This window comes from Cyprinodon tularosa, unplaced genomic scaffold (assembly GCF_016077235.1).
Source record: "Cyprinodon tularosa strain WSP-4 unplaced genomic scaffold, ASM1607723v1 ctg272, whole genome shotgun sequence".
NCBI classification, from domain to species: Eukaryota; Metazoa; Chordata; class Actinopteri; order Cyprinodontiformes; family Cyprinodontidae; genus Cyprinodon; species Cyprinodon tularosa.
In genome coordinates, this window is record NW_024038977.1 from 2,378,971 (window position 1) to 2,401,963 (window position 22,993).

The following is a 22,993-nucleotide window of genomic DNA, read 5'->3' on the forward strand; positions in this document are numbered from 1 at the left end:
TACAAAAATGTTTTAACTAATGCAGTATTACATGCGTTGCACGCAATGTTCCTTTAGCAGAGTTTTAAAAGATTCATAAGAGCGTACAGAAACACAAACTACCATTAGGCAGATGAGCAGTGGTTGCTTTCATACCAACATCCTCCCTGGCCCAGTTTTGTAAAGCCTGCAGCTATTAATGCTAGAGAAAGTAACACTAAGCTTGTAAATGTGCACCTCTTCTTCTTAACAACGGGAGTTCTTTTTAATTATTGCCAACAAACTAATGCTAAAACAGAGCAATATTTTAATCAGCTGACATGTCTGATGTGCTGAGTCACTGCAGACATTTAAAAAGAGTAAGACACTGCTGAGGAAATCCCCTGCAGACGAAATTCAAAGCAATGGTGAAAGTGAGGTCAGAGGAAATCCAAGAAACAAGAGAGAGCCAGTAAAGAGGAGAGATAGTGAGAGTGGGTTCTAGACAAAAGACCAAGGAGGAAGAGTAGCATGGGTAAAGTGTAGCACGTTAAATAACAACACTTAGAATAAAAAATAAATATATGGTAAGATGAAGACCACAAAGAAACAAACTGTCTTCAATCAACTGCAGCACAAATAATGTAGGATAGTGTTGTGAAAATGAACTTCCATTTTACACATTTCTTGTTTTATCCATTACTAACATGTTCTTAGTAATCCTATACAGGTGGAATAATTCAAATTATAATGTTATATATGCTAATCTGGGTTTTAGTAAAATATCTGACAGTACACATCCTTTTAGGCAAAGTTCTTTAGCATCAGCCACACCCAATGACTGTCAGAATATTGAAATGACTTAAATAGCACATGCCTAACGACATGAAGTAGGCATAGAAAACTTGACACATTATGACACAATTTAAAGAACTTCATTAACAAAGATGTAAAACTAAATTAATGTTTATGATTCAACAGTAAGAGAAGACAAAGCGGGTTTCCAAGCCAAAAGCTCCTTTGGTACTAACAAAAAAATATGTTCATGATCCAAAAGTCTTTTAGGAAAATATAACACAAAGGGGGACATTTCTGAATTTGCACCTCAGTTACACTATGTCCAAAGTAAAGCTACAAGTATTTTAAGAAAAGACCATTGCGGCACCAGTGAAAAATGGTTGTGGTAGAAGAATCATCCTTTTCTCTTTTTCTGAAATTTAGATAACTAAAAAAAAAAAACAAAAAAAAAACAGCAACACTGTGGATGAAATAATGCAGTTCTACATCTCTAATTTGGTCCAAATTTCCTCCATAGATGCTTGATAGCATTTCGTATGGATCAGGGTTTCTCTGATCTAATCTTTTATTTACAATTGACATTTCAGAACAATTTCTGAATTGTATTCAATTTACTCGGGTCATCTTTATATGATGTTAACATTTGATGCGTCAAAATAGTAGTGAGAAGAATAGATGAATAAAATATTTGGATCTATTTACAGCACAGAGGGTAACTGAGCAAGTTAACATCACATGAAAAATGAGAGTTCAAAAGAGAAAAGACTGGAAGCATGTGCAACCTGTCAATCAAAGCAGTGAAGCTCTGCAACTGTGCTTTCATGTTTAGAAGGAGGGGAAGTAATTACTGGAAAGATTCTCATGGGTGTGGCAATAAAAACTGCAGTGGTCTATCTTCTCAGGCTTTTGCATCTCAATCAATAGAGGATCTCTGATAGTATTGATCAGTAAATCTAAACTGCACAAAATAGGAAGTCACAAATGTCATCCCTCTTTAAGTAAAGTCATAGTAATAATAGAAAAGTGCCAGCAATGGCTGCAATATTAGAGGGACATTTGAACAAAATCTATTGGTTTCTAGAAGCAGCTACAGAGAGATGATGGGTGAGGATTAAAACATTTTTGTTGTCACACCAGCCAGCACATATGTCAGCATATTTCAGTGTACTGTCAGAGAGAGAAATAAAAGCGAGAGCTTTCATACAAAGATCAGTGGTTTCTGATGGGGGCTTTGAGACAAAATGGCAGAGGTTTGAATAGACATATGAAATCTTATTGAAACTAAATAAAAATTAAAGAGAGTGACTGGTGATTTGCATGTGAATCAAAGCTTAAAGCAGAAAGAAATTACCCATTTTCTAAAACATGGCCACAAGAAGGCATAACAGTAATGTAAATGGCTCCAGCAGTTTAATAATACAAAATCATGCTTGTGTTGTATAACAGAATCTCATTGCATTAAGTTTTATTGTTAACAGAGACATTGCAAGAGGTAGAACATCTATATATATTTTTTAATGCCCTTATCTATCATGTCATATTAGCGCTTTTATAAAAAGGTTCAAGACTAGAGTGTACTGCTTTGACTTTTTCCACATTTTGTAATTTAACAACTAGTGGCCTCAATGCATTTAACAAGTGGAGAGAAAAGCATACAGTGTTAAATTAAGAACAATCTGAAAAGTGCAGTGTGCATAAATATTAAATCCCTTGATTTCAATGGACATACAAATAATTAAACCAAAACACATCATAGAGGTCAGTGATAAAGCCTGGAAAAAGTTTAGGGAGGGCTATGTTATAAAAGTGAATGTTTTAAGCAAAAATTCTAAACACAAAAAAATTCAAAAGTATATAGTAAATCTGTCAGAACGGCAGAGATCCTCGGCTATGGGTGGCTATTAATCATGCACTTCATTATTTTGGCAGTTATGGGAAAATGACAGGAAGAAAGCAAATGGTAAAGAAAACAAACAAAAAATAACATAAAAAGTTATATTTTATGCATAAACAAGAAGGGAGAAACATAACAGAAATGTACTTATTTTTAATCCACATGCAGCATTTTCTGCATAAGCAGATTTAGATACAGTAGTTGCCTCCCACTGGAGGAAACCACATATCATTCTCCTTCCATATCTTCACAGATACAGTAGTAGCCATTCAAAATTTCCCCTCTTTCCTTGATGGGTCCTTGGCCGGTCCCCTACAATGCCTTTATAAAAATCAATCTTTGCAGTAAAATATTCTTTCTGTCCTGATTTGTACATTAAGATCTAAACACTGAAAAAAAAAATAGAGGTTGACAGAACTTACATTTTCTAGGCAACGTGATGCATTTGGTTTTTTGAGTTTTCCTTACTTAAATTCACTGTGGTTGAGTTTACAAAGATTTTTGAGTTCTGCCAACTTAGGTTTTTGGAGTGTTACATAGAAATTTTGAGTTCTACCAACTTAGGTTTTTGAGTTTCACCTTTAAGTTCTGAGTTCTATCAACTTTGTTTTATGAGTTTGACATATAGATTTTGAGTTCTACAAACTCAGATTTTGTAGTGTTATCTGCAAGTTGAGTTCTATCAACTCAGTTTTTTTAGTCCTACCAATCGTCTTCACTACCAATCATTCAACACACAAAAAATTATGTTAATACAACATTTTTATTGCTTCAAGCCAAACATTGCATAGATACAGTACCATGTTCAACAACATAATCTTAACTGCACAGATCAAAGTAACGTGACACTGGACCAGAATGTTCTAGATTCGTAAGAGTGATGATGAGGGAAAAAACAGTAAGACACCATTTTAGTAAGAGGAAAACACACAGGTAATTTTTTGTGAAGTAAGTGTATTAACATATATGAAAAAATAACAGTTTTACAAATTTGGACGGCCTTCAGTTTGTTTTTTTCAATTGTAGTCTCTTTAAATTGGGTGCACCCTTTTAAAAAAAATAAAATGAAATAAAATGTCTTGTTTCCCAACGGAAAAAGAAAAAGGTTTTCCCTTTTTATCTCTGAGTTTTTCTTTTTAGTCCTACCACTCCGACAGGACGATGAATGCAAAAAAAGAAAGTCCTCTTCAGTCCAAATCCTTCTCTTCAATCCAAATCCAGATGTTCACACGGTTGGCTCGCCATCTCCATTTAAGGAGAGAATCCAGAATCCAGGGTATCCGAAAAACCCAGCCTGCATAGCACAACAGGGCTTAGTTAAATCCATTCACTTCTTGTTCTTAACTGTACAGTTTATATCTCTCCAAGTATGATAAATTTCAGTGTGTAATGTAACTTTTCTAACTCATTACGAATTAACTGCTGCATTACAGGGTTAACATATAAAATGTTAATGTCACTGTTTTTCTTGTAAAGCAAATAAAATCATGAAAGCAAAAAATCCACATGTAAATAATGTAAATAACAGTAAATACCCACATCGGATTAAGAAAGTAAAATAATGTAGTCTTGTAATATTCTGTGCCTGAGTGCAACAACACTGCACTACATAAAACAATTTAGAAATTTAATAAGTTATTACACTCAACTTAATGTCTCTTTTCATTTGTACAATGAAAATAACAGGCACACTCTTTTCTCTATGCATAAACACTCACCCGCACATGCGCGGCATAAACACGCACGCGCACACGCGCATTATACACGTGCACGTGCGCTGCTTTTCCTTTCATCAGAACGTGAAAAACATGTGAACTCATGCTTCAACTCGGTGGCAATACACCACAAGGGAATGCTAACTCACGGAGCTAACCGCTAACTGTCTGTACTTTGCAGCACTCACCGGGAAAACTGGTAAGGTCCCAGGGTCGTTCCTCCGTGGTTCTCCAGATGCATAAAATCACAATGTCCGCCAATCTTCTCGAACACGAGGGAAAAAGGCTGTGCCCTTGAAGAAAGGGATAGGAAACCCCGTACCGTAGTGGGCGTGTCCATGAACATAAGCAGTGCGCATGCCCATGAGTTTACAGTTGAGGGAACTCAAAAAATCTTGTATAGGCGATTTAAAACTCCTTGTTAAACCAACTTCTGAGAATTTGAGTTGGGCAAACGTGTATTTATTTGTTAGATGTCAAATTTATATTTCTGAGTCGGATTACAATACAATTGTGTGTTAGAACAACAATTGCCATTTACTTTTTTAACAGTGAAGAGAAGCATCATATCCTGGTCAGGGCCTGTAATTCAGTGAAAGGGTGGAGTCAGAGTAAAAGAAAATATGCAAGAGGGGGTCACTCGAGTGGCTGGAAGTTGAAGGGGATTTTGCTGGGAGTTGGAGGGAAGTGGGCTGCCATTCAGCTGGCATTTGCCTGGGAAGAGACATTTTGAATGGCAAGCTAAAAACGTCATGCTCTAAAGTAAATAAATTCAAGCATTAGTAAGTTAAAAACAAATTCCAACCGCATAAAGTGGTCAAAATCTTAAAATTTGTGCCATATTTTTTAAACAGGACTCCGCTATGACAAAAATGTAAGATGATGCCTGTTCAGCCTTTCTTTCAGGTAACAGAGCAAATTGCCTCTTTATGTCTGCAAAACACCAATTAAAGGTGATGATTTCTATTTAATGGGATAATAACATTTGATATAGGAGAGTGCATATTACATGTCCTGATCTTTGTGTTTACCTAAGATTGGTCAACATAGCCCCCCCTCCCCTTCATTCCAAATCAAAAGGTCAAATGATAAGTCTCAGAAAGCATCAATTCCTATGGAAAAATAGTCCTCCACTATAGAGACAACACTTTGTGAACATTTACACAAACAGTGTAAAGAAAATCCGTCGGTGCAATCTATTAATCTTGCTTCACATCACATTTCTCCTTTCTGGATGACATAAATTAAGGCAGCATAGTCAGACAAACAAATAAAATGAAAGAATGTGGTATATCCATCCACACATCAGAGCTGTCTTTAAACCCAAAGCCCTGCACTCTGGCTGTCGTCCTTAATCCCCATAAGTGCTTTGGTGCTTACTTTGATGAATAGCATGCTGCACACCCCGAGTTCAAAAGAAAATATTTACACATGCAAATTTTCAATGAACCTGTATCTCAATGCATTCAAAAGGTTCAACACTTTTCCATCATTTGAAGACTCACAACCATGTATCAGATTTTTAAAAATGCTTTAAAGAGGAAACATTCCTCGAAGCACAGTAAAACACAATTTCTCCTACCCCGTCTTATTCTTCCAGGGAGAATGCAAACAATAGGATGTAAAGTCTATACAGCCAGCTCTGTTGGTTCTGAGCTCCTCTCTCAAGTGTACAGTATGTTAAAACAAGTTAACCCAAGAGGTATCAGATTACCACTTAAACGGATTCCTTTTGATGCAAAGGAGCATTTCTATTTAGAAAGCTTTGTCTAGCACAAGGTTTTTTTAATGAATTTCTCTTCTTTATCCACCCGTTTTTATTGATGTAATTTTATTATTTTCTAGATACTTTTTCATTTGCTCTTCTGTTTTATATTTTCGTTTATCTTTTGAGATAAAGACAGATTTCCCATGATGATTATCTTTTAGGTTATCTAACTAAACTTGACTGCTCTGAGATTGTCCCACATGATGAGCTTTTTCCCTCGATACCAAACAAAAAGCCCAGAAAGGTTCACCAAGGAACCTCAATGCTGTTACTGTATCCAGTATCCAATTCTTGTGATGTTAGGTAGGAGGTAAAACAAGAGATTTGCTTTTCTAGCACAGCTTTCTATGTTTAAACAACACACTAAAGTAGCGCCCGTATACTGCCTAAGGGACTCCAATCTGTCTAGCCATTATATTTCAGTCAGCAGCAAAACACCAATACCTGGAATGTCTTTGCTGAAGGCAAACATTGATCTCCACCCTGGAAGGAACCAATCAACCATTTTTTTGCCAAGAAAAATGGCTTCAGATTTAGTGAAGTTGAAACTGCTGGAAACCCCTGAATTCTTGTTAGAGCATGACTTGGAGATAGCAACATAATATTATTTATTAAAGGTAAGGGGAATATGCTGAGATGGCAAAATGAGACACTTTCCTTTCCATGACTATACAATGAAACCCTGCATACAAACAAGATCAGTAAGGAACACCACTAAATAAAACCAGCAAACACCTAAGATCAGCTGCATACTGCATAAAACCATCTAAGATATGATGGACTTTTACAGCATCCTCTACAAAACCCCTCAGAAAGCCATTCTGTAATGTTTCTCTAGCTTCACAAGAATGTTAAGTGGACAGCCCAGATACCTTTAGTGATATAGTAAAAGCAAAAGTTATGTTCACCATCCGTTCCTCCCCAGAGACAAAAATCTGATAGTTCTGAATTGAAGATTGTAACTATTGCCTAAGGCCTAGGTCTCAAACCATTTGATAAGATTTTGATTTTACACTTAAAAATTGTGTAAATATTAAGTGATATTTCTTATTTGTAGTGTTTGTTTGTATATATGCGTAAATCTAATGAGGATTTATAGTGTTTGGGTCTTTAAGGTGTTTGTAGATATAGGTAAGTTCTCAGTATAACTTGTTTTTGCAATACTAAATCCAACAAGCTTCAAAATATTCCTACCTTTCAACAGCTTAAAGCAATCTTTTAATTTGAGAAACATTTTTATTCTCCTGGATAGTATTATAATGGGGTTTGGATTGGCCAGGCCAGTGTCTGGGCTTGGATCTGATAGAGGATCCATGTAGGAAGCAAAATATCCAATTTATTCTTGCCAGATGCCTTAATACATTTACCTTAAAGCTTAATGTGGACCTTCAGGAATTAACAGCAAGAACCTTGAAAGATGTAACAAAAACACTGAAATAACCTTTATTTATTCCATCATAAAATAATTACTTGTCTGACAGGAGAAGTGTTTCTACAGGATTCATAAAAATAAAAAATAATAAGAAACAGGACAAACATATTTTAACAAAGCATTTCAATTACGATGCATTCTGCATATTACTGGGGGGTAAAACTACAGCGATGTCATTCGCTGTCAACTTATTTTAGCAAAAACAAGCTGCAGTAAAGGCCACTGCTTCCATCAACAGTTAACCTTTGAGGCCAAAGTAGTTTTATGGGCAGAAATTGCCATGATCTCACCTGGATTCACTGGTTCAGTGAGGTCCTTGAGGGAGCAGGTGGCATAAACCCTGTAAATATGAGTCCAGATTGTTTCAGTAGAGAGGAGTGCGGTCATTCAGCTGCAGAAAAAGTCTAATGCAGTACCTGCAGAGATGGATCCACTGTGACAGTGTCACTTTAATAAGAGAGCCAGCTCTGAATGGCAGCTTTCCCATGTATTGATTGGACACACACATACACGCACTGTGTCACACTTTGGCAACCCTTCTGCAGTGCGCTCGGATTTCACACACCCTCGTTCTGTCACCTAACATCTCTGAGTAAAGAAACCACATGGAACTAAGGTCTCAGGTAGAAATACAATGCAACGTTCAGTAAGTTTTTTTCTTTAATAATATTGAAAGTTTGGTTACTGAGAGGTCATAGGTATATTTACAAATCAGGCATAACATGGTGACCAGTAGGTGTGATACATTAGGCCTTTTATCTTCAAAGCTGAGTGGGATTTGACAATGCCACATAGTGATGGTTCAGATGACTGGATCAGATTATCTCAAAAACTTCAGCACTGCGGGGTGGGGGTTCCTGATCTACAGTGGTTATCATCGATTCAAAGGAGTCCAAATGTGAAATGGTGGAAAAGCAGCAATATGGCTGTGGTTGGTCAAAGTGCTGTGATGTGTGAGAGGAACATAATTTGACCAATTTGGTCTGATCCAACAGATTAGCTAGTGTAACTTGAACTGCTGAAGAAATGAATGTAGGTAATGATATCAAAGTGCCAGAATAGAAAGAGCATTGCTGTTTTATGGTTATGGGATTGTAAAGACCAGCCAGGGTGCCATGTACTTTTAGCAAAGCTCTGCTGCAAAATCTTAAGTGGTAATTTGACATTTATCGCTTAACTAGAAACTGTTTCAAATTTTAGGAGGCCAAAAAGCCTGCCACCAGTGGTCTTAAAGTGTTTTAAAAAGACAATCCATTAGTATATAAGATCAAAACTTTTTCATTATAATAGTCTGAGTTTGAGATACTCAAAAGGTTTGTATTTTCTAACCCAATTACTTTTGACAAAGATTAAAGTGCTTTTTTTCCCCCAATGTTTGAGTTTCGGCAACAATACGGAAAAAAAATAAGCCAAAAAAAAAAAATGAACGTAACAAATAAAGTTGTAAAGTACTTATAGGGTGGACCAAATATTTTTCTGTAAAATGTATCTTTCAAATCAAGATTTTTGTATTTCAAAATGTATTTTATCAAAGGATATAATTATTCAATTCAGTTTAGTTATAAAGTGCCAATTAACACATTTCATCTCAAGCCCCTTTAGAGAGAAAGACTAGACCAGTTAATTACATCCAGTCATTGACTTGCAAGATATAATCCTCCTGAATGAGACTGCGGCGATGAGATTCACTTGTATTTTATCTCCGACTCCTCAGCAATCCCTCACACCAAGCATGCATGTAGTGAGAGTGGAGATGAAAACTCCCTTTAAACAGGAAGAAACCTCCAGCAGAACCAGGGTCATTATGAGCGGCTTTCTGCCGAGGATGACTGGGGTTCAATTAGATAGAACCCGACATACAGAAAGAAGCAAAGAAATATATACAAAGAGATACAAACGTAACAGTATAGTCCCATCTAGGAAAGACACAGCCAGGCAGACAGTCTCCAAGCAAATTCTGCTAGTAAATGAAAAAGGACGACACTGGAAACAGGCCATTCTCCAATATCTATAAACAGAGGTGCTGATGGCAGCAGCACAGCTGATATTTCAATTCAGGATGGAGTCACAACTGAACAGAAAGAGGCCAGATGAAGCCACTATGATAAGAAACAGCAGAAAGAACATAAAGTTATGAGTGGAACTTGACAACTACTGCAGAGTGGGAGAATAGAGATAGAATGAATGAGAATGAGGAAAATTGGTCTCTATGTCATCCAGCAGTCTAAACATATTCAATTCAGTTTATTTCTATATCGCCAATTCACAATACGTCATCTCAAGGCACTTTAGAGTTCATCAGATCATACAGTCAAATTGATTCAAAGTTTTCTATCTAAGGAAAACCAGCTGATTGCATTGACTCATTGACTCGAAGGCAATCCCTCACACTAAGCATGCTTGTAGCGACAGTGGAGAGGAAAAACTTTTAACAGGAAGAAACCTCCAGCAGAACCAGGCTCAGTGTGACCTGGCATCTGCCGAGGCCGACTGGGGATCAAGGAGAAACATATAGCAGCACATATAGCAGCTCAGGGTAACCTATTTGGGTGTATCTATTTTGGATGAGGTATAAGAAAAGTAGAGCCACGATAGGACCACGGTAGAGCCAAGGAGAAATAATTATTATAACTTAATTTCTCCAGGCAAAGGAGGTGGATTCTTAACATATCTAAAATGTATTACTAGGACGTGATTTACCATTCACTTGACCAAAAACTGGGCCCAAGTGAAAGCTTTTTAGTGAAAAGACATTTTAATGGAAAACACAGGGGCAAAATTACTCCACAACAAAGATTATATCTCATTTTAAATCTTTTAAATGTCAAATAACTATACAAATAATAGAACGATTTCATTTATTTTTTTTTTAATTACAGTACCTTAAGTTAAATTATTCAGCATTCAAAGATGAAATACAATTGCTTGACAGGATTTACTTTGCAGAAAATGTGCATCAAATTGAAAAGTTGTAATTGTAAAGGGTAAATTCACTTTTATTAAAAAGAACTTCTATGTTATGTTATGCTAATCCTGGTTCCAGAGAACGCCTGATGGTTTCACATATACCAACTCATGAAAAGGATTAAAGAATGCAATGCATTATATGTGCCATGTATTTATGCATGAAAAGTCATTTGGTCGGCATATTTGGTCTGCACAAAAACCGGTTTCTCCAATCTAATTGCACTTTTTGCAAGTGGGATATAACTTACAAAAAAAAAGCTATTGATGTGATGATTGTTGTTCCACTACCAAAAAATGACTAGGGCAAGACAGAGCAGAGACCAAGAGATTGAGGCTGTCCAAGGGGATGAGCCTGCTCAAGATCCCTGGTGAGGATGTCATCTTGTTTGATGCTGCCCAAAGGGACTGACAGTCTCCCAGGAGACTCATTCACTCTCTGCCTCATTGATTTAAACAGCGTGGATAATATGATGAACTGTAACGCTACCATGGCTTGTCCATTCAACAATTACTGTTCGATAAATATATCTACAGGACCTCAAGGTTAGAAAGATTTACGTAAGAAAAAAGACATGAGCAAAAAGAGTTCCTCCCTGCGCCAGCATGGTTTCCTTTGTGACATAATTCATTCATCTTAGTTTCTGACCCAGTTCTGTCTCACAGTTCCTGCCTAGCAATAACACAAGGGCCTACTGACACAGCTGTGCTAAAGTAAAAGAATATGGCTTCCTGATTGATTTAAACAAAACTAAAATCAACTTACAGTAGATGCATTCAACCAAATACAAAAACCTCAAGCATTATTTAATGTAAGAAATAGATTTTTTTATTTTCATTTAAAGATATGCCAATGAAAACTATTTGATATAAGGAGAAACATTTTGAAACTCGGTTGTATTTTGACTAGACTGACAGACTTCATTACATTTACTGGAGAGATTTATAAAGAATTAATGAAATCTCCATGAATTACACAACTGCAGTACCTGTGAGGCTTAAACGACACATCAGCGCTTAATAAACTCTGCTGATATAATAGCTTTGGAACAAAGTGAAGCAGGAACATAAAATCAAAAGCCCAGCTGCAACCCAGGAAGATCTGCTTTTTCATAGACACAAATCTGTCACTGCTCTGTTACATTATTGATATTCAATCAAAATATTCTATGGAGTGAGGCACTACTCAGTGTGTGTGGATGGGTTAATGGGCTGCTAAAACACTACAACTCTAATAAGACGCCCAAGAGACTGCCCAAAGAATTAACAATATAACACTCCAGTTCCTAATTGTTCTTTTATTGGGGTATGCTCTACCTTCCAAAAAAAAAATTAAGATTTCTTAGTCAATCTATTTGGTATATATAATTATCTTGTAGATACACGATACTCTACATGTATAAAACCCCTTATGATGTAAGGTCACGTGTAAAAAAAATCACATTTTCTAATTTGATTTGACAGTGGTAAAGTATTTAGCTTGCTGTTGAAAAAAATCAAAAGGTTAAAGCGAGATAAAGGTATTTAACTATTCCTCTTATCAAAGTTTTTCTTGGTTTTCTAAGTCAGGGATTCTTAATTGTAGTCTATGAAGGTCCGTATCCTTATTTATTTATTTATTTTTTTTATCACAGTCTTTTTATTGATTTTTTTTTCCTTTTGTACATACAGTTTGTGAATACAAAGACGTATTTATCCAACACAGACATTACCTAATGTATAAAAAATGTATCCCTAAACAGTAATCCCATTTAGCCCACCCAGGTCACTCTCGAGTAGGTACACACACAGCATTCCTATCCCTGACATAAATGGAACACATTTTAAAGAAATTAAATAACTTAATAAAGCTAGAGCATTATTGTAAGTTTTAAAATGAGTCAAGAAAGGGCCCCCATTTTTCTTAAAATTTAGCAGTTGAGTGTTGAAGAGAATACCTCATTCTTTCCACTTTCAAACACGAAATGAGGTCATATAATCACTGCTTGTGAGCTGGAGGAGCTGCACCCTTCCACCAGGTCAGAACTGTACACCTTGCTAACAATGAGCGGAATGCCAGTGCCTGTAATTTAGAGGCTGTTAAAGGCTACCCCTTACCACTGAAACCAAAAAGAGCCAAGAGAGGGCCAGGTGTTACCACCGCTCCGGCCAACCCAGACTTCGTACAAAAAAAGTCTTTCCAGAACTGACCCAGAGCGGGACAGGACCAGTACATATGAACCAATGTGGCAACGGCAGTTTTGCTTTTATCGCAATATGGAGTGACCTCTGGATAGAAACAGGATAGTTTGTTTTTAGAGAGATGGGCTCTATGTACTATTTTAAACTGGATGAGACATTGGCGGGCACACAGAGATGTTGTATTCACCAGTTTAAGTATAGAGTCCCATGTCTCATCCAGTAAAGTCATATTCAGGTCTTCTTCCTATTAAGTTTTAAGTTTAAGTGAGGAGGTCTCTTAAATAGTTAACATTTTATTATAAAGCCACGAATCCAGCCCTTTAGGAGTCGGGTTCAATAATAGGATAATAGGATGATTAATAGCAGGACTCAAAGGTGTAGGAAACCAGAACTTGAAGACTGAAATTTAAAATCCAAACCATTGGTTAAGCTATTTCAATGTGTCACTTTAGGTCTTTGAGCTAAGATGGGCATAAAAGAGTATTGTTGAACCATTGCTGCATTGATTTGGCCACACTTTGTTTAAGTCTAAATGAGGATGTTTTTGTACTTTAGTGACTGACTGAAGATAATTTTATTTTAAATCTCTAACAATCTAAAAAAAGAAAGAAATGATGACATATCATGACAGTATACTGTGTCATGCACAGTATGACAGATCCCCCTTCATACATTGATAAAAAGTCATGAACCTTGGTAGTTCACCACTCTGTCTCTTCTCCTCAGTTTCCCTGATTGCACTCACCATCAGGTGTTTAGCTTTCCCCTGATTAAAGCCACCTGGTCACTCACACTCAGTGTATAAACTTCCCTGTTTCCATTGTTCCTTGTTGGCTTTTTTTGCTGTAATCCTATAACTGGTTCCTTTCTCTATTCCTCATGCCAAGTTCAATATGTTTACATTGTTTATTTCTATCACATATGTTTTATTCCATCGACTATTGATGGGCAAACAAGTCCTTCCACTGTCAGATCAATAACACGGTACTTACAGTAATTGAAGGACAGAATGCACTATAATAAATTCTTATTCATACATTAATTTTCTCTTTCTTTATGCTATTCTCATCTTTGCATAAAAAAATCCCCTTTTTGGCTTCCTCTATTTTTGCATATTCCGTCACACATTCAAATATTCTAAAATTAGCAACATTAATTTTTTCATCATCTCGAAAGGCCTCAGAGCAGGAAGCACAGGATACATCAAGGACTTCATTAGGTGATCCACAAGCTTTGTGCAGATGGAGATTCACACACATTTTCCTTTTTTCAGTCTCATTCATTCATGCACAACTGAATGCTTAAACAAAAGTGCAGACAAACATTACTACAGATAAACTAGGCAGGATCATTCCATTCCTCCTCCTTCAGGGTGTTACTGTCAACCGCTCTAACAGTCTTGTATGCCCTATTATGTAAACAGGTCAGTAGGTTTTTTTTTTTTCTTAATGAAAAAGACAAGAACAGCAGCCTGAATTGCTCAGCATGGTCTCATCACAGCACACAGCTACGCACGAACAAAGCCCATATATGCTTTTGCATGTTGTGGATATACATTTGGAAATATGCTTCCCTGCCTGCAAACGCAGAGCCCATTTTCCCCATTATGTCAGAATGAAAAGAAATGTCCTCCATTTAATAAATGTTGGTGCAAATCAATTTACCCTCATTCCATTACAATCACTGAGCAACATTTTATACCTAAAGGATTATTGACTGGAAAAGACTGATTTGTGAATTGATATGGTGCAAATGTAAAATAGTAACTTAATCTAATGTTTTTAACTCTGTATTTACATCGAGGCACTTAAGATTGTGAAATCAATATAAAACATTATCATTTTGGACACAAATGCATCAAATATACAGTTTTTCTCAAATACCAGTGGTCTCATTGAATAATCAACCAGATCAATCATGGTCATTGGTAGGCCTGATATTCCTACATGCACAAACATTTACTAGTGTAATAGAGTTATTACAACAAAATAAAAAATACTGATCCAATAGTCATGACATACTTTGCTACTGGTTTTATGTCATTAAATAATTATCAAAATAACAGTGGTGTGGTGTGCAATAGGAGGTCTTATACACTGTAAAAAAATTCACCAGGCCAGTAGCCGTTACTTAAGGGCAGAGATGGCAAATATTGTTCATGCTGCTAATACTGCATCCCTTTTTAAAGGGAAAAAGGGTTTCTTTAAGACATTATTCAAAAGAGAAGCACTCTTTAATTACAGAGTTCACTGAAGAGGGAAAAATATACTGTGAAGAAATGTAGAAAAATATTGGTTGAAGAGAGCAAAATAATTCTAAATTGCTTTTAAATAAAAAAGAAAAAAAAATGGAAAACTGCCATTTGAATGAGCTAAAGAAGAACCAAAAGGCCTCAGCCTCAGAGAATATTTAGCACTAAGGTTGGTAAAGAATATCAATAGATCAAGACACCTGAGATGCTTTTGGCAAGAAGATACTACCCAGAAGCCCACATGGGCTGTGGATGTTTCCTCCTGCCCAAATAACCAAATAACTAGCCTAAAGAGAAATGGTACAATATTTTGAAGGCAGATGAAAGCCTGTATTCTTCCTTTTGTTTCTAGCCTCCATGGACCGTTTGTTTCCATGCATGAATCTAAGGGGATTGTCTCTCATACTATGGTGTTGACTCTAAATATCCCAAACCAGGGAAGTGTCAAGAGCTGAGAGATTTGAGCTGGACCAAAATACTGTCAGAACCTTATGAACAACATGGTTAGCCTAAGAATCTAATTATAATGAAATCAGAGATCACAGAGATAATATGGAACTATTGGGTTGCAGAAACTGAAGCAAACATGAACTGAGAGCAGAATACGGAAAAGTTCAGAGAAAAGCAATGAATAACCAACCATTTAAAAACTGGGAGAGTGTGAGAAGGCAACCAAGGTTAGAAAGATCAACTTCTAAAGAGAATTAAGGCAGGGAGCTGAGGAAAAGAAACAACTAGAAAGGAAGAAAAAATGTAAACAAAAAATATATAAAATAAAGCAAAGAATAATGAACTTTGAACTAAGTGCCAAACAGAAACCTGTTAAAACAACATAAAGCAGATTAACAGTGAATAGGAGAAGCAGATGCATGAAATGAATCTGAAAACAACACCCACAGATCATACCAGCTAGGGACCATTTAAGTACATCAAAACACTTGAAGAAGTTATGTTGCATAACCCTGAGAGGGCAAAGTGTAATCAAATAGAATAAAAGGAAAATTACTGGATGAATTGGTTTGAAGAAAAATGAACTGATTAACTGTTAAAACAGCAGTAGAAGAGGTGATAAAGAGGTAAAAAACATTTAAAAAAAAATCCGGAATTTTTTGTTTTTCTATTGTAATTCTATTTTATACATTTTCCTGCAATCTCCCCTATTTTCTGTGCCCTTTGGGAAACTGAGCACTTCTGCATGATGGTCTCATCAGAGATGCATGTGGACATACCTCACTTCCTGAATGCCGCCTCCCTGCACAAGCACCAACCCCGATTCCAACTTATATTAATTTCTTTAGTTTCAACTTGTCTAAAAAGGAAAAAACCTAAGGCAATGTTTCCTATATCAACAATGCATACAGAGTCTTACATTAGTATTTATATCCCTTTAGCAACTGGATTTAGTATAAATCTACTGGCTCTCTCAGAGCTTCACAAGACAACCTTAGCATACATCCAGGACCATGAAGAACTCACTGTGCATTGATTTTCTATTATACTTGTAAACAGAAACAGCTAGAAACTGACTGACAGCATAGATTTCAACTTAAATTGAGTAAGGAGAGGTAAGGAGAGAACGAATAAGAGCAAAGGCAAAAAAGTCTTACTTTCATGCACTCAGTAAAATAACTTAAATAACCAAATTTTCTTCTGCAAACAGTCACTGCCCTGTGCAATTTTCTTTTATTTGAATGGTATTATTATAAAGCAACACTACTCTCATTTCGTTAACATTTTTGGGTACCCTCACTTCTAGCTGTGCCCTTAATTAAAAAGGACAAGTGCTACTGTAATATGAAGAGCTCAAAAATCCATATGAACAAAGTCCTGTTGCAGAGACATCAAACATATGGAAGAAAAGTGCTTCCATCAGAGGAAAAGAAATGAAGCCACCTAACTGGAAAAAAAACGGAGGAAAAAAAAACAACCTTTCCCTACGTTGTAGTGGGTATATTACATTATGCTGTGCAGATGTTTTAGTTCAGGGAGGACAAAGACTCTGGTCATAGTCACAAATTCCTTTTGTTTAATGACCCAGTGAAAGTCCTGACCAAAGTCAAACTGAAAATCTTTCTAGAAGACCTTTTCTAGAAGCTGTATCTTTTAAACGGCTTTAAAAAGCATAAAGACGTTTCTCCATTCTGTGTGCATCTCTCGGCTGGCTTCTAATAAATGTAGCCCTGTCTTCTTTCATGGATCCCCCTGACATTAATATACAAAACTTCTGAGAGCACTTTGGACAAAAATACAGTTTTATTTAGACGTTCCAAGCTTTAGACTGAATTATAAATGTGACTAGGCATTTGCAAACTTAATACGCGCACTGCTCAGATCACAAAAAATTCTAAATCACAGTTCAACATCTATCTTAAGATTTAAGTAGATACTTATTGCATTAAGTCTTTATTTTGGTGCATTTTTTTGTCTTATTAAATTTGTTTTAGATTTAGAGTAATGTAATTCATTTGACTTCAGTTATTTGTTAAATGTGCAGAATAAATTTGACATTTAGAATTTTGTCTTCATAGAAATCCATCCAAACTGACTCAGTTTGAGTTATTTTGTAGGTTAGAATTACACTTTTTTATTTTATCGATTTTGTTTGGAAATATTGTTCTGCACCAAGTTGATTTTATCATTCCATTTGTTGTACGTCATATATTGAAGTTCATAACAGTGAAAAAAATGAAAAAAAAATTTTTAACACTGCAGACAAGACAGTCAGAGGGGGAACACCATTCATCACACATTGAAACATTTCAGTGACACCCATTACAGTCTCTATCATGTGTACATTATTTATTCTAAACATTGAAGATACATGTAAGTAAGTAACCCATCGCTATGTTTTCTTAAAGAAAAATCTTCACAGTAGAACAGATGATAGGATTCAGAGTGTGCATGTATGAACCACATTAAGATGTGGTTTTTACATGCTGTCAAACTGTCCTTCAAATAGGTACAACCCTGCAACTAACAAATCAAACTCTGAAGTACAACAGCCATTACAATGAACTAGAAATGAGCAATAATTCAAACAAAGTGTTCCTTGGAGGAACATGACAGTCATGTCTTCCTCCTGGCACGTGTCACTGTGGGTGTGTGCTGATGCAATGACAAGTGGAGGCAGAGGAGGCCAAGCAGGGAGAGAGGATTCAGGCTCAAGGAGCGAGAGAGAGAGGGGAAATGTGACTAAGTGCATCTATGATTCTCATTTTGTTTTGTAACACGCACAGCCTTGGGCAAATCGCACTCTTGCACCCCCACAAAATACACACACACACACAACTTGAAACCTGCCATGACAGCAGTCAAAGCCACCCCATGTGGTCACATGTCCTCCTGCCCTGACTCAGATACAGAGAAACAAAGCAGCTTCTCTTATTCATTACTTAATTTCTGTAGTTTCTATAACAATCTATGGCTGTTAAGAGACTTCAGCAAACAAAAAAACAAAGTACTCTTTGGAAATGGCTCCACTGTGTTACATAAAATAGTACTTTTGTGATTACTACTGAGTATTTGTGATTTTTTTTTTCAGATGTGGCATGCCAAATAAAAAACAAGTTTTGTTGCCTAAATTGTTCTGATGTAGGCTACATATTTTTTTTCTTAGTCCCTAAAGCTTAAAGGCAGTTGCAGCAACACAATTTTATTGGTACTTTGTAGGATGCACAGATGATGATACAACTGTGTGGTATGACAAAACGTAGAATATATATATTTTTTAAAGTGCATCGATGAAAGGACAGCACAAACAGCACAAATACTGCTGAGTATGGTGTCAATTTTATCTACAAAATATCTGATTCCCGATTTTATAAACCACAACTGATGTGTTTTGGATGGATAGATGGAAGGACGGACAGACGGATAAATAGATAGTAAAGGTCCAAAAAAGGTTTCTTTTGGTTTACATAAGTGAGCAAAGACACATTTTTTAGGATCCCCTCGCAGTTTGAAGATGATTTCAAACACCAGTTTAAAAAATATAAATAAATCACTTTCATTTAGACAAGGCAGACAATACTAAGACGATCATGTTTTTTTTTAATTTCTCCATTGCTTCAACAATTGCCTGGGTAAAGGATCAGGTACAAAAATGGTCAAAGTCTGTGACACCGAAAGGTTTATGGGCACAGGTGAACCACAGATTGTCTCACCATTCCTTTCTTATTTGTAACCTTGGACTCCTGTAATCTTCATAAATACCCAAATGACTCTGCAGTGGCTGGGCGAATCAGAGATAGACCAGAAGCTGAGTATGCAAGCTGGTAAATCACTTTGTGGAACTGTGTGGAAACAATCATTTAATCCTCAGTTTGACTAAAATCATGTTAAATTTTTATAAATGTCCGAAGCAACAGGGACATGTCAAATACTGTCACCATCTTGGAAGGAGAAGTGAAGGTGTTGGAGGAGTATAATTACCATGGGCTTCACTAGCCCTACAGACTGGATGGAAAAAGAAAGAGTCAAGCTGTCTAAAGGCAGAACAGATTATGCTACATAAATCCTTCATTATTTGTGGCAATATTCAGCATATCTTCTATAAGTCTGTTGTAGAGAAAATGTTTTCTTTTGCCATCATCTGTTACAAAATTACTTAAATAAGCTAAATTGATCAAGGAGGCCAGCTCTATTTTAGGAACTCTTCCTGAACCTCAGGAGATGATTATTTAAATAAAAATTATTAATAAAATGAAGATCATTATTGACAACCCTGATCATTTTCTGCATCAGACTGTTGGACAACAGACCAATTCAGCCTCTTCATAACCTGCTAAAGCCCCTGTCACAGCTTAAAGATTTAGACAGCGCAACGTGGAAAAGATCTGTCAAAAACGCTGACATACATTGGATAAGTTATGGGTACGTTGTGTGTAAGGTATGAGCACACTGAAGCATGCGGAAGCATACGTCAACATACGGCAAGTACCTTGACGTATGCCAGTGTATGCTCATATAGTACGTGGGCCATGTAAGTTATTTGATCATTGACATACGTTAAGTGTAAGTTACTCATAAGTTGTGGCATATAGCTTATCCAAAACCTATGACTAACGTGTGTACAATTTATGCGTAACTTATCAAGAACTTATCTCCAACACATATCTACGTATTTGACGTGTTCCAGACCAACCGCTGAATGTGTTTCTAACCTACAACTACTGTATAATGGCGTATTGGTAGCATTTTGGTATAAAAGGGGGTTCAAAGAAGGAAACCCTCAGTTCTTGTCCATACATAATCCCTCTCATAGGGTGAATTAGAAGGTGAGTGTGATGGATGCTCCCTAAAAAAACCAATAGTATTATCATTTAACCACGTTTTGGTAGTTATGGCGTTGGGGTCAGGTGCTAAGTCTGGCTGTAAAACAAAAATGTACATTTACAAAGGGTTGACAGACAGAGGAAGTAAAATATGTACTTTTAAATATCTTTAAGACAACCATAGATTTTGGAATTAATAAAACATAAACGTCAGGGTTTTGCCCTCTGTTTAAGTTTATTTTTCGTTTCTTTGTTATTCAGTGTTTTCTGTCAGTTTAGTATTTCTTGAGTTTCTCTCTGTTGCCCCCTTGTGCCTGTTCCTTTCCCGTTGGCTCCCTTCTACACTGCAAAAATGACCTAGAAATAAGTAAAAATTTCTTAAATTAAACGTATTTAACCTTAATTTGAGCAGGTAAATGAGATAGTTTGCCAATGGAATGAGTAATTTTACACTTAAAATAAGATAATTAGATAAAATGCACTTGAAATAAGACAATGCAATTGTGTTTTCTCATTTTTAGTGTAAATTGTCTTGTTCCGTTGGCAAAATGTCTCTTTTACCTCCTCAATTCAAGAAAAAATGCACTTATTTTAAGAGAAAATGACTCCCCTAGATTTAGATTTTTTGCAGTGTAGTTAGTTCTATTCACATCTGCTCTATATCAGCTAGTTAGCCAATCCTTTGCTCTGCTCCCCTTACATACAGCACCTCTGCAGTTCCTATTGGCTGGTTTCTGGTTGTTTTGTTTCTTTGTCGTCTCCTTTCTCCCCATGTTTGTTCACCCTGATGTTACTGGATTTTTTTTGTTCTCCGTATTTGGTATTTTATTTTATTTTTTATTTTTTTCCTCTGTTGCTTGGCTGTTAAATTAAATCAGTAAAACTAATCTCTGCCTCCTCATCTCTGCTTTTGAATCCTCAAAACTCCACTCAACCCTGACAATAAATTCCATCAAAAGGCAGCTGGTGTTTCATATTGATTATTTCTCCTGTTCGAACATAAGCATATTAAAATTTAAACCACAGAAAGAAAACACTGCCTGAAGTGGATCAATAAGCTTCTTCTTCACTGTCTTGCACATGTAAACGTTACATTGCTGTAGTTTAGACAAAGCACTTAGCAGATAATAAACCACAAACAGTTTGCTTTGTTCTCCTAATCATTTCCTGTTGGTTTAAATAGCAATTTCAAGAACATAAAAGCCAGCCACGAATCAGCTTCTTCCATTTACACCACACAGACATCAAAGCATCAAGTATCATCCTCTCTGCAGGGTTTAATTTAGCAAAGATGTATGTATGTTTTTGTAGCAGGAAATATGATTGAAATTAGGAGTACAAACTCAGTATATAAGCCAATAAAGTTAAAATGTTTAGCCATGTCTATTCAAAATAAAAATGAAAAAATCAATCAAATCAGAAAAAAAATGACTGACTATACTTTGTTTTTATGGATGTTACAGTAGGTCTCCTTTTCTAATCAGATGGAGAAGGCACATTAAAAAAATCTGCCAGAACTTAAATGGTGTGTGCATAATGATAGAGAAGTCTTTGGGATGCAATGACAATGCCGAAGCTTTTCATTATGCATAATGAAACATGAGCTCCCCAACTGTTAAGTGTATGCATACATCTGTCATGACATTGTGAAGGTTTGCTCTTGGGTTGGTAGAGTGTAGAGCAGCAGTAGAAGCTATCTTAGACGAGTGGCCTTGCTAGTCTCATACCATGGCTACCTCATCAGGCCCACACTTGGGCCTTTTTGCAGCAATCAAAGTAAATTGATTAAATGCATTTGGTGGCGAAGCCGCTATGCACATTACACCACTGTCCCAGTCAACTACAGACCTACTATTACCCGCTGAAGTTAGTGCTTTAAATAGTGACCCACTTATCGTTTGTTGAAATGTAGAGCACACATCTCTCACCCCTTTCTCAAGCACTGAGCCGTAAACTAGCTTCAAGCTTCAAGCACCCTGGTACTAATGATTCTTTGTAGATTCCATTTTTTTTTTCTTATCTAAAATTACTTGTGAGAGCTGCTGGACTTCACAGGTACAAAATACGCAGGACAGAAAAAGCTGAGCATCTGAAGATTTTTCCCCACGCCTTTGATCAAGTGTTTATCTTGATTTAAAGAAGTTTCCTTTTCTCTGTAGAGATCGATAAGAGGAAGGTGGGAAAGCGTAATCTAGATAGGCAGTAAGGCTGACCACATACAGACACAGCCAAGAAAACAGAAACACTATTCAGGAGCTCCGATAAAGGGAACAGAGCAGAGTAGCACATTAAAATGGTAACAGGCTAAATTGAAATGAGATGGCAGCACAGCTGCTAATTAGCTGACACAATATTCTTGACCATCTAATGACATCTATTTAGTTGATCTAATTTATCTGATTCTCTTACTCCACCTGTTTTGTATACACACAGACGCACACACACAGTGTTTTGCAAGTAATGACTGATTGACGGCTTTACTGACCTTCCATTGCATACTTCATATCCTGGGCAAACAGGTTCCACATGATCTCAGCGCTGATTTTTCCCACATTCAGCTCCTGCGGAAACCTGGTAGGATGGAGGGAAACTCCAATCAACCTCATTTCCACACATTGATACGCTCAACTGGATGGCCTAATGTCTTGTCCTGGTGCGACTTTCAAACAAATAACTCAACAGATGTGGATGAGGATTTGGTTGGTTTGTCTTACAATCTAAATCCCCCCACCCAGCCCCCCCCCCCCCCCCCCAGCCCC

General features: G+C 36.5%; 1 protein-coding gene across 3 annotated transcripts in view; it reads right to left on the reverse strand.

Moving 5' to 3' along the window:
- Positions 1-22,993, reverse strand: part of LOC119786455 (protein unc-13 homolog C) — a 181,604-nt gene that overhangs the window by 53,940 nt on the left and 104,671 nt on the right. For all 3 annotated transcript variants that reach the window (XM_038289813.1, XM_038289811.1, XM_038289814.1), the window contains one exon: positions 22,720-22,805. In XM_038289813.1, the coding sequence (XP_038145741.1) occupies positions 22,720-22,805 (86 nt within the window). The remainder of the gene's footprint in view (positions 1-22,719; positions 22,806-22,993) is intronic.